Source organism: Nelumbo lutea, chromosome 2 (assembly GCF_056320005.1).
Source record: "Nelumbo lutea isolate HS-2025 chromosome 2, American lotus-T2T, whole genome shotgun sequence".
NCBI lineage: Eukaryota > Viridiplantae > Streptophyta > Magnoliopsida > Proteales > Nelumbonaceae > Nelumbo > Nelumbo lutea.
In genome coordinates, this window is record NC_142685.1 from 13457974 (window position 1) to 13471231 (window position 13258).

General features: G+C 39.3%; 1 protein-coding gene across 9 annotated transcripts in view; it reads right to left on the reverse strand.

Moving 5' to 3' along the window:
• Positions 1-348: 348 nt before the first annotated feature.
• The window catches only part of PRT6 (proteolysis 6), a 79096-nt gene continuing 66186 nt past the window's right edge, over positions 349-13258 (reverse strand). For 7 of the 9 annotated variants that reach the window (XM_088970823.1, XM_088970828.1, XM_088970824.1 and 4 more), the window contains 8 exons: positions 10649-10857; positions 10012-10553; positions 9825-9929; positions 9672-9738; positions 9460-9537; positions 1686-1754; positions 1071-1394; positions 349-624 (listed from right to left, as the gene is read on the reverse strand). In XM_088970823.1, coding sequence (XP_088826949.1) covers positions 1320-1394; positions 1686-1754; positions 9460-9537; positions 9672-9738; positions 9825-9929; positions 10012-10553; positions 10649-10857 — 1145 coding nt within the window. In that variant the 3' untranslated portion in view covers positions 349-624; positions 1071-1319. Of the gene's footprint in view, positions 625-909; positions 997-1070; positions 1395-1685; positions 1755-9459; positions 9538-9671; positions 9739-9824; positions 9930-10011; positions 10554-10648; positions 10858-13258 lie in introns of those variants that run through there. The other 2 variants (XM_088970822.1, XM_088970830.1) reach the window with 2 other exon arrangements.

Sequence of the window (13258 nt, forward strand, 5' to 3'; positions counted from 1 at the left end):
ACGGCCCCTTGGAATACTATCATTTTTCAAATGTCAATGATATAGTCGGTGAATTTCGAAAAACTCAAGAGGTACTTATTAAATATTTAACCCAAATTACGCCGATAGTTGGTTTCTGTGCAGGCGACAAGCCCAAGGTTCTAAGTATCAATACACCAGAAGTCCAGAACATGCACTTTTTTTTTTTTCATATTTTCACCCTGGGGGTGGGGGTTAAAATTATTATTTATCACTTAAAAAGGAAGACTGTAAAAACTAAAAAGACTTGAAAACAGTTTTTCGAGGAACCGACCAATATAATACATCACCTGATACCGGACGTTTCGTAAGTATGCCTGATAACGGACATTTCGAAAATTTGAATCTTGCTATCAGATTGTGCTGTTAATACTTACAAAAGTAGTTCAAATATTTTGTTTTGATCTTTTAAATCCAATCAAGACATTTAAAGTACAGTAAAAGCAAATTTAAAATCTGAATATATTTACATTTTTTTTTTTGTTTTTATCCAATTATGGATATCCTTTTTAGGCAAGAGAACATAAACTGTAACTTGATTTCTTACTGAACCAGAGTGAACTGTACAATCTAGAGCCTTGAGGAAAAAACAAAGCAGTTATGAACCTGTCAATCCATGGAAGAGTTTCAGATAACAAAACAAACGTATTCTAGGCAAGTTAATTTCAGCTCACACGTCTGCAGGAGTGTTTCATAATGTGGTCAATGAGATGATCCCACAACAATTGAAGTTTCCTTCAAAATCAGAGGTGGGCCACCTTTTTATGTGGGATCATCTCATTGGTCTAATGAGGAAACATTCTTACAGACATATCAACCATCTTTGCTCGTAAGATAACGTCCATTCTTGTTCCTTGTCCCTCTATTTTGACATACGTGATCAAACCTCACCATTTAGAAGACAAATAGCTACCCCTATTTGATGACCGTAATGGTCAAATAGCTGGCCACCATTGCCTTCTTCGACAAGGACGCCTCCTGTAACAAAATTGGAAAAGTGGGGGATACCAATGCTAATTAAACCAAAAAAAGAGAAAGGCAAACATACTAACCATAATATGCTGCACAGCACTGCTTTTTTTTCCAGGACGCCAGAATCTCAGATCCATGTGCCTGAGCTATGCTAAAAATACACAGACAAGTAGATTTTTCAGCACCAGAACATCCACTCTCCATTCTTAGTTGATCTGGCACAATTTCACCCTTGAAATATGCACACCAAATGCTCAGAAACCAGCATCTCCGCTGAAGATTGAAATCCCGCCTCAATAGAGAGCCTTGAATATATTCTCTTAATAATCTTAAATAATGAAAGGTATATCGATAGTTGTTTGACGAAGGACTTCAGAACTCCGATCAAGGCCATGAGATGCCACCTATCATGCAGGATCACAAATAATTGAATATAAAATAAGTGCATACAATTTGACCATCAAAACAAGAAAAATCAAACACATTCAAAAGTCCCCCTTCACTCAAAGCATGTATCTGTGAGAGAGAGTATATCCTTCAAGTAAACAATTTGCTAGTTGAAGTAGCTGGAATCTGAACAGCCGAGCCAAGTAGTGGCTCCGAAGAGCTCAACTTTAAACCATCAAGGTTTGGTTTCCAGAAGCACAAAATTGTCAAAATAAACCATAAATGCAAGGGAAAGATGATCTACTTACCATATAAGTAAGAGCTGAATAGCGTTCCTCACTCAAATACAGTGGCTTCCCTCTTACAACTTCATGATCCTACAACAAGAAATTTAGACAATGCACGTAAGACAATCACACTGAACAGAAAGGAATAGCAAAGAAGGATTTGTGTAGTCAAACCCTTATAGTTTGAACAAGGCTTAGATGATGATATACACCAAATATAGTAATTGTGGCACTTATAAGTTAAACCATATGAAATAGGATTACCCAAAGCAGTAGGTCATAATGGACCAAAGCAGTAACCAAAATAGCTGTTACAATGCATATATACACTAAAATGTTAACTATTAATAGTGTTACTGATACAAGACATTTATAACATAACATTTCTTAAAACACATAATGTTGACTTCATATCTTAAATGAACCGGTATGGAACATCTTAAGGGGATTTGAAGTAATCCCAGATACACACACACAAATACACATACACATACTAAAACCCAGATGTCATTGCAATTAAATGATAATCATCAGATGGGAGAGCAGCAGAGCTTGGAACCAAATCCCAATGGTCTATTTACAGTTTAGTCCTTTTCTAGAGCAATGCCAGAAGGGAATAATGTATATTTCCCTTGGTACTGGATTTGGTCTTGGGCTGACAAGCATGAGAATGCGGGTTCAAGTCTGAGAGCACCCACTTTGTGTGACCAAACAAATAAATAAATAAATCCCAAGGTAAGGTCCATATCCAGTCTACCCCTCCCAAGACCCCAAGATAGGTGGAAACAAGATTGGGTTATGTTTTATATCGCAACAAAGGTGTGTTTTCATTTAGACAAGCATATCTCAAAAATTCTCACAATTGATCATCTGATTTTAAGGGAGATTAAGAATGAATGCATCCCTGGTGGTTCTTAATGTAGGACAGATAGGGAATACTACAACTTTCAGAACAAGTGGTGGGATGAATATCTCAGATTCAATGGTTTCTGTATTTCAGATCCGGAATCAGACAAATAACACGGAAGAAGAAATATGTTTGTGGAAACACCAGATAGAGAGAGAGAGACCTCCCAAACATACCACTTCCCAAGCATGATTACAACATAGAAAGAATGTACAGTGTGCACACACAGTATTACACCAAAACTTACTAAGTCAACAACAAAATTTTATGGAGCAGCTCAATGTTTTTTTTTTCTTTTTTATTTTAATAAATGAATAAACATTTTATTAATCCAGTAAATTAGAGTTACAGGCAACCCAAGGAGAGGCACAAAATGCGATCTTTCCTTAAAGATTGATCACAGCATTACAAAACCAGATGAGCATAATTACAAGGTGCCCAAAATAAAGAATCCTGAGAGACCCCCTGTTTAGCAATTGACTCAGCCATCGAGTTAGACTATCATATTTCTTGTTTAGCCATTTGACTTTTTCTAAAAGATCTCTATAGCCCCAAATCACAGAGTCCAGATTCAGCAACCATCCCACCACCACCTCAGAGTCCCCTTCAACAAGCAAATGTTCTATCCCTAGCTGGTTTGCAAGATGGATTCCTTGTACAGAAGCAAGCAGTTCAGCCCTTATAGTCTCCCATACCCACAAGACCTCAATATAAGGAGATGATAATACCATCTTTATTTCCCAGAATTCCTCCTATACCCGAAGGTCCAGGGTTACCTCTGCTACTCCCATCAAAGTTCAGCTTAATAAACTCCTCCCCAGTTGCCATCCACTGTGCCAAAGGTCTGTTCTTCCTAGTAGAAGTATTAGCAACTGCTAACCAACTCCTCCAATGATCATCAAAGGAATAACTATTGTTAAAATAATTTAGTTATTTGTGTTAGGGTCTGTTTGGCTAGTTAAAGCGTTTTTTATTTCTGTTATGTCTGTTATTGTACTCACTTACAGCAGCGGCACAAGGGTCTTTTCCCTTCTTATTTCTGCCGCCCTATATAATATAATAAAAGTTGGCGCCGCCAGTACTGTTCTATTGCTCCAAACTTTTTCTTCCTTCTCCTTTCTCTCTTCTTTCCTTCTCTTCTCTACTTTCTCATATTTAAATCAGATTTATTGTCAAGATGGTATCAGAGCAAGGCTGTTGAATCTGGGCGATCAAGTTTTCTCCCTTCAAGTTGCTGAATCATAGGCGGAACAGAGGACTGAATCTGGGCTGACCAAATCAGATCTGCAATTGGTACAACCCCAAATTTTTCTTTCTTCCTTTATTTCTTTCCTTGGTCATGTACCAAGTGGAGAGCGAATGAATCCAAACCACTGAATGTCGGCAGACTTTTGTGAGGGTTATATCTTTTTATTTGTTGGATCGTGTGATCCTGTAAATGTCGTCAGACTTTTGTGAGGGTTATATCCGTTATTTGTTGGATCGTGTGATCCTGTACCTATGAAAAGGTGACTGTAGGTCGTAGATGACCTATTTTCTCTGCTCGCTAGTCTGATTTCATGTGTTAGGATCTCTCTTATTGATTAATGCTGTGGTGGAACTTACACGTTATTGATTAATGCTGTGGTGAAATCAGTCTCGTCATAGTTCTTCTTTGGAAGTTGGTGCTGTTTGTTTTTTTGTGCTCAGATTAAGTCCAGAACTGAATTGTTGTGTATGGAGTTTTTTGTCGATATAAGGAGGGATCCTAAGTTGAGAGTTTAGATAAAAAAAACTTGTGCTTTCCATGTTGTCTGAGAATTCTGCTACTTCAGAGATTCCAAGAAGCAACAATGGAGTGAGTGGGGGAATGGATATGAGTTTCCCCATGGCTGTTATTCCCTTTGATGGTCTGAACTACCTTGAGTGGTCTAGGGGAATAAAACTCTACATCACTGCTAGGGGGAAAATAGGATACATCAATGGGAGAGTGAAGGAACCGAAATACGGAAGTGCTGAATATGATAGGTGGAACCAAGAGAATAGTATGATGATGTCATGGCTCTTGGTTTCCATGCTGCCACAGGTAAGGAAGACTTTTATGTGGGCTGAAACTGCCTGTGAGATATGGGAACAAGCAAAGTCCACCTATTCAGAGCAGAGACACTATGCCAAGATATATCAACTGCAAGCTAAATCCTCTACTTGCAAGCAGGGGGGAGAGGAGTCTCTCGATGTACTATTCTGATTTGACATCGATATGGAAAGAACTTGATCACTACCAGAATGTGAATTGGAAGTGTGATGAAGATGCAAAGGCATATAAGTCACTTGTATCTCAGCAACGGGTCTTTGCCTTTCTCCTAGGGCTGAATCCTTCATATAAGTCCATCAGTTCAGGAGGTGTATGCCTTAGTGCAGTCAGAAGAGAGTAGAAGAAGTGTGATGAATTGTGTAGAGGGGGAGTCAGTTGCCCTAGCTGTCCGGGAAAATTCAGATACAAATGTCAGAGGTGCTTTTAAGAAAGGTGACTCTCAGAAAAGAACAGATGATAAGAGTAAACTTTGGTGCACTCACTGCCAGAAGACATGACACACGAGAGATACATGTTAGGATCTCCATGGAAAACCTAAATGGGCACAGGATTTGGGTAAGAAGTCAACACCTGATTAGGGCAAGAAACCAAGCCAACAGAATAAGAAAAAGTATAACTCAGCTAATATGGCGTCAACAAAGACTAGTCCATTGGTAACTCAGGAGAGGCATCCTAGTTCTGACCCTAAGGAAGAAATTATCAACTCCTTTCGTGACCATTTGGAATTGTATGGTAGGACTCTCCGCCATATGGATTCTGGTCCTATTCCCTCTACCTCTTTCGCGTCTACATCAGGTAACACTGCCATTGCCTTCCATGTGTCATCTCATACCACTGATTCTCCTTGGGTTATCGACTCCGGAGCATCAAACCACATAACCGGTAAGTCAAATTTATTTCAGACATCTAACCTTCTCTCTGACATCTAACCTTCTCTCTGGGAGAGAGAAGGTGAGACTAGCTGATGGTTTTTTCTCTACCATAGCTGGCCAAGGTACCATACCTCTCCCACTCGGCCTTACCCTTTCTAATGTACTACTGCATGTTTCAAAATTACCTATTAATTTGTTATCCATTAGTAGTATAACTCACTCGAACTATTCAGTCACTTTTTTTCCATCTTCATGTGTGTTTCAGGATTTGGCCTAAGGAAGACGATTGGTAGAGGAAGCATGGTGGATGGTTTCTACGTGTTGGAGAATAAAGCTAGTCTTGTGGCTACAGAGTCCATGAGTTTGTCAAGTGAGAGTCAAGCCTATTTATGGCATAGTCGTCTAGGTCATCTTTCTTTTGAGTCATTAAAAGTTATTTTCCCAAAGTTGTTTGAGTCCTTGTCAGTGAGTCAATTACAGTGTCAGACATGTCAATTGAGTAAGCATTATAGAAGTTCTTTACCTTTGAGAAATAAGATCTGAATTTCCATTTCATATTGTTTATTCTGATGTTTGGGGCCCTATTACTCTACCCACTGAGGCTGGATATAAGTACTTCATTACCTTGATTGATGATTACTCTAGATACAATTGGGTTTACCCTATGCGATCTCGGGATGAAGTGCCAAAAATTGTGAAAGACTTTCAACGCATGGTGTTCACTCAGTTCCAAACGGAAATCCATATCTTCCAATCGGACAATGCGAAGGAATATTTCCATAGTGATCTCACGGAGATCATGTACACTTCCTAAGAATGTGGACAGATGCAATGCAGGAAGAAATTGATGCATTACACAAAAATGGCACTTAGGAGTTGGTGGACCTTCCTAAAAAAAGGAACCAGTGGGTTGCAAGTGGGTGTTCACAGTGAAACACAAGGCTGATGGAACTGTTGAAAGGTACAAGGCTAGACTGGTAGCAAGAGGTTTTACATAGGTATATGGAGTGGACTATGCAGAGACTTTTGCTCCAGTAACCAAGATGAACTCTATCAGGATCCTTCTTTCATTGGCAGCAAATCTTGATTGGGAACTTCACCAATTGAACATCAAAAATGCCTTCTTGAATGGTGACTTGGAAGAGGAAGTGTACATGACCCAACCTCCAGGTTTCTGTGGCAAAGGCAGTGAACAAAAGGTGTGCGGGTTAAAAAAATCTTTATATGGGTTGAAACAATCACCTCGGGCTAGGTTTAGTAAGTTCCATTTAGCAGTTCAACAAATGGGGTTCAAACAATGCCAATCAGATCACACTCTATTTGTGAAAAGAGTTGAAGGGAGAATTGCAGCTCTTATTGTGTATGTGGATGACATAGTGATCACAGGAGATTGGGAGGCTGAAATACGGAGACTAAAAAAATTCTTAGCCACTCCATTTGAGGTGAAAGATCTAGGCCCCTTACGCTATTTCCTTGGAATTGAAGTTGCCCGCTCTCACAAGGGCATCTTTATTTCCCAACGAAAATATGTACTAGATCTACTAGAAGATACAAGCAAGTTGGGGGTAAAACCAATTGAATCTAATCATCATCTGGGAGACAGTCAGGGAGAGTTTTTGAAAGATGTGAAGAAGTTCCAGAGACTCGTAGGGAGACTCTTGTATTTGTCTATGACCAGGCCTGATATTGCTTATGCAGTGGGTGTCCTTAGTCAGTTCATGTAGGACAACTCACTTCGAAGCTATAGAGAGGATCCTTAGATACCTCAATAAGTTTCCCGGAGCTGGGTCAGTTCATGTAGGACAACTCACTTTGAAGCTATAGAGAGGATCCTTAGATACCTCAAGAAGTTTCCCGGAGCTGGGTCAGTTCATGTAGGACAACTCACTTTGAAGCTATAGAGAGGATCCTTAGATACCTCAAGAAGTTTCCCGAAGCTGGTTTGCTGTTCCAAAAACATGGTCACTTAAGGTGGAAGTATATACTAATGCTGATTGGGCAGGGGCAGTCGATGACCGAAAGTCTACCAGTGGGTATTGTGCCTTTGTAGGAGGAAACCTGGTCACATGGAGAAGTAAAAAACAAAGTGTGGTGGCTAGATCTAGTGCTAAAGCAGAATATAGAGCGATGTCTCATGGGGTTGCTAAAATCATGTGGATAAGAAATCTGTTAGGTGAACTGGGCTTTGCAGTGAGCAATCCTATGTCACTCTATTGTGACAATAAAACTTCCATCAATATTGCTGCTAATTCAGTCCTGCATGATAGGACGAAACACATTGAAGTGGACAAGCACTTTATTAGAGAGAAACTTGTAAATGGAGAAGTGTGTACTCCATATGTTAGCTCAGAAGAACAACTTGCAAATATCTTCACCAAAGGTCTTCATCATGTGCGGCACAATGATTTGTGTGACAAGTTGGGCATGATTGACATCTATGCCCCAACTTGAGGGGGAGTGTTGAAATAATTTAGTTATTTGTGTTAGGGTCTGTTTGGCTAGTTAAAGTGTTTTTTATTTCTGTTATGTTTATTATTGTACTCACTTACAGCAGGGGCACAAGGGTCTTTTCCCTTCTTATTTCTGCCGCCTTATATAATATGATAAAAGCTGGCGCCACCAGTACTGTTCTATTGCTCCAAACTTTTTCTTCTTCCTTTCTTCCTTCTCCTTTTTCTCTTCTTTCCTTCTCTTCTCTACTTTCTCAAATTTAAATCAGATTTATTGTCAAGAACTATCAAATAGATTTAATGTTTTCAACCACTGAATTGCCCTTGTCAGAACACAACCCTTAACTTTCTTCCCAAACAGTCCCCAAGATTGCTGCTCTGATACACTTCCACATAGTTCTCCTTCGCTTTGTGTGCCATTCAATAGACAGACTAAACAAGCTAATACCAGATGGCTAGTTCCACCTACACTCAAACAGCCCAAAAATCCAATTCCACAAAGCTACAGCAAAGGAACAAGAGATCAGTAAGTGGTAACAGTTCTCACTCTGAACCTTACAACGGACACACCAATTAGGGGATAAACACCAATTTGGTCTCTGTTCTTCTTGGTAGAAGTATTAGTCACTGCTAACCAACTCGTCCAATGATCATCAAAGGAATAACTATCAAATAGATTTAATGTTTTTAACCACTGAATTGCCCTTGTCAGAACACAATCCTTAACTTCTGAAACACTTCTTTCCTTTTTCAGAAAAAAAAATCCAGTATTTCTTTCTTCCCAAACAGTCCCCAAGATTGCTACACTGATACACTTCCACATAGTTCTCCCTCTCTTTGTGTGCCACTCAATAGACAGACTAAACAACAAGCTAATACCAGATAGCAGGTTCCACCTACACTCAACAGCCCAAAAATCCAACTCCACAGCTGCAACAAAGGAACAAGAGATCAGTAAGTGGTAACAGTCCTCACTTTGAACTTTACAATGGACACACCAATTAGGGGATCAACACCAATTTGGTCTCTTCCCTTTCTTTTCATTTTTCTTTTTTTTTTTCTGTCTTTTTATATAAGATGTGCATGAGGCGTAAGCTTCTAGCACGCCTCATGAAAAAAGCGCATGAGGCGTACGCCTCTTGCACCTGAGGTGTATGCCTCAAAGGTGTCAGTGCCTTCTGGCATACGCCTTAGGGCGTTTTGGGAGTGCCTCGCCTGGAAGCGCACCTCCAACCGTACGCCTCCCACGCCTTTTAAAACACTGCTTATTTCTACAAAAATATTTTTTAGAAAGAGGACTGGGCCACATTTTTATTAATAAAATAACAATAAAAACTAACTCAAATCTTAGTTTTCTCGATCTTTGTCAGTGAAAGGTTTCACCAAAACATCTGGTGGAACTTGACACCATTCACCAATACAAATATATAATGCAATTTACCCATTAAAAAACTAATAATATACAATAGCACTTATAGATCAATCTACTTACTTCTTCACCAAAGGCATCCAAGTAAGGAGAGGGCCAAAATGACTGCCGTGCATTTCTTTGCAGTAAGATTGTTGTTTTCTATTGCAAGAGCAATAATCATTAGTCATTTTCAGGAAGCAAAAAAGCATTGTGTTTTACCTAACCAGGACTTTTATCAAGAAATGTCTTCAAGTAGACCAGAAAACTGAACCAAATTAATGTTTAAAGCATACCCTGATCAAGAGAAATACTCCAAATCCAGCACCACAAGATATTGCATGAGTTTGGCACGTGCGTTCCCTTGAAGAATTGCCAATGAAAAATGTCAAAGTTGCATATACAGAGAGAGAGAGAGAGAGAGAGAGAGAGAGAACAATATACGAAACCTGCAGCATTGCTTCCATGCTGGACAGCACAGTCTACCACATAGCAAGCATAGAGCAGGATCATCCTGAACACCTCCACAATCAGGGCACTGCCTTTTGATATACCTGATAGAGTAAAATGAGATTAAATAGTGTAAAAAGGAAGTGATAAGTCTTCCATATCTTCAAGAACAATGTTGAAACTAACCTCTGCAAAAGATCCTGATAAACATGAGGGAGATTCATCAATTTAAATGGAACAGCTGGAGTAGAGTGCAATGAGCGTCCATAACGACAACCCTGGAACTCCTTGCAGAAATGACTGAGCCATTTCACACCTAGAACATGCAACATTTCATCTCTGAAAACAACATCCAGAGAGGGAATCTTAAACATGTTCTCCAGTTCTTCAACCTCTTTAAGTTCTAAGAGAAAGCCACTAGTGCTTTCCAATGAATCATTGTTCACATGTGAAGATAATGCACCCAACCCATGAGATCTATCGGAGAATGGTGTTGGAATCGAAGAGCTTAGCAATTTCCAGAGCAATGCACACCTTCGCAAATAAGGAGAACTATATCTGCGAACCATATCTTTAGGATGGCAGGACAAATCAATATGATTTGAGACAAAGTAATCTTGAACAACTACAGATTCTCCCTTAATCTTGCAGAGGTCACTAACCAGGCAGTTTCCCTTTGCTAATTGACTGATATCCTCATTAAGATTTCCATGACATGTAAGTATTGCCTGCAAAACAAAAGATCAATATAGAAAAATTCAGACTAAAATAAAATCTTAAGAAATCCAACATTTTCCATAGTTTCTGGAGTGTTGTAACAGACCTGAATTATACAAACAACATAGAAGAGATGCACAAGAGAAAAGAAAGATTCCACGGATGTTAGAAATGGGGATGGAAGGCAAAAAAGAACCCACATCAACGATGAAAAAGGATCGTGAGCAAGGACAGGATCTGCAGCTCGTTTCCAAAACTGGATATCAGGATATGGTACTCCTTTGTCAACATGTTTCAGGATAGATGACATACTACCTGCCAAGTATAATGTCAATGGTAAGATCAATAGAAGGCATGAGAGGAAGAGGAAAAAGCACTGTACAGAATATAAATTTTTTTCCCAGAATACGTGAATAGATTTTAACCATTGCAACAATTAGAACTAGTGAAAGCAAAATCAAAACTATTCAATATTTATACAACTAAGCTTTTGATTAAGTTGTTATGCAGATGCCACTTCTATCAGCAATGCAATAAAGTCAGAAAAAAATGATGTAAATTTGTAACAACACACAAAACTAAACCAAGTATCATTTTTTTCATACCGAACCACCACAAATTTTAGAATTAAAAAAAAAAAATGTTGCTGTCCAAAACCCAAAAGCAAGTCACTTTTTCATATGAATGTTAATATTATATGTTTTTCTACTTTTCCATTTATCGAAGCTTTCCCTCCATCGTCTCCTTCCCTTTTCAAGCATTTTTCCTCTTTCTTTGTTTCTACCTGCAACTATACTCTGTAAAAGAAAACTTAGGAAGCAAATATCAAAGACAATCGGAAATCGCAAAGGGGCTTCACATCGCTCGGACGTCGGACGTTTCAACTTCAACTTCTAATGGCTTGAGTGTTAAGGTAAGGTCTTGACAAGTTCATTGATGAAGGACGATAGAGCATTGCTTGTGAGTTGGGCACAGTTCAAAATACAGACTCTTACTGTGGTCTTGATCCTCCCGTCCACAGCTTTGCCAGTGAACCCACCCATGCAAGTGTCCTCGTTTGTCAACGCCACCCTGAATGTTTCCCTCACAAACGCTCACTCCACTTCAACCATGATAACAGAGCTACCAAAAATCCACGGAATGAAGCCTACAAAGGCTGCAGCAATACAAGACAGCACCAAGACCATTGGAGACTCGGCCGATGAACTGCAAAGGTCTATGGCAGAGATGAGTCATTTGGGGGACCCCAACTTGGTCTTTCGGATAAGCAACATCCAGACATGGGTGAGTCATTGTATAGCTCATTCTACAGTGTTTACAAATCGTAGGTCATAGATTCACAAGAAACTTGTTTATCCCACTCATTTTATTTCTTTGTCAATTGTTTTAGATTTTTATAGGTTTTTTGTTCTCTTTCATTTCTTGTTATTTGTCTATCTTTGTCATTCACATGGCATATCATTACAGAGATTGTTTCTTCGTCTAGTTTCAAAGTTGGTATTTTCAGTGTAAATGCAAGGAATTAGTTGAATTCGAATCACATCAAATATTCGATTATATAATCGAATTCGAATTTGGTTTGTAATTTTAAATATTCGTCAAATATCGAATCGAATTCGAATAATTATTTTTGAATTCAAATTTGGTCTGATTCGATTCAAATTTGCTCCATTTACAGGCCTACATGCATCATTTTACCATGAACCTACCATCATGAGAACTGTTGAGCAGGAGACCAAGAAGAAGAAGAAAAGAAAGAAGAAGAAGAAGAAGGAGAAGAGGAAGAAGACTAAGAGGCAGCTGAGTTAAGGCCTCAATCAAAAAACTTAGCTTCAGTCGAGTGAAGTTTTCTATTTATACTGTTCTGGCCATACATTCCAATGTGACTACATAATTACGAAAATACCCCTACGGGTACTAAGACTGTGTACAGTACATATAAAACACCTGTTAACACTCCCCCTCAAGTTGGGGCATAGATATCAATCATGCCCAACTTGTCACAAAGACCTTGATGTCTAGAGTGGTTTAGCCCTTTTGTAAATAAGTCTGCTAGTTGGTCTTCAGAGCTGATGTATGGAGTGCATACTTCGCCTGTGATGATTTTCTCTCTGATAAAATGCTTGTCCACTTCAATGTGCTTTGTTCTATCATGTAGTACCGGGTTGGCAACGATACTGATAGCAGCCTTGTTGTCACAGAGTAGAGTCATGGGTTTACCAACTGGAAACCCCAACTCTTCCAATAGATTCTTTATACACATACCTTCGGCTACTCTGTGTGCCATTGCACGGTACTCAGCTTCAGCACTGGATCTAGCTACCACAGTTTGCTTCTTACTCCTCCAAGTAACAAGGTTCCCTCCTACAAAGGTGCAGTAACCACTAGTAGACCTTTTGTCACTTTGAGATCCAGCCCAATCCGCATTTGTGTAAATTTCAACCCTCAAGTGTCCATGTTTCTGGAATAATAAACCAGCACCCGGGAACTTCTTAAGATACCGTAGAACTCTCTCCGCTGCTTCAAGATGGGGTGACCTAGGTGCATGCATGAATTGATTGAGGACACCAACAGCATATGCTATGTCTGGATGAGTCATAGAAAGGTACAACAATCTCCCTACAAGCCTCTGAAATTGCTTCACATCCTTAAGTGGTTCACCTTGGCTGTCACTTAACTTATGGTTGGGGTCAATAGGAGAGTCAGCTGGTTTAAC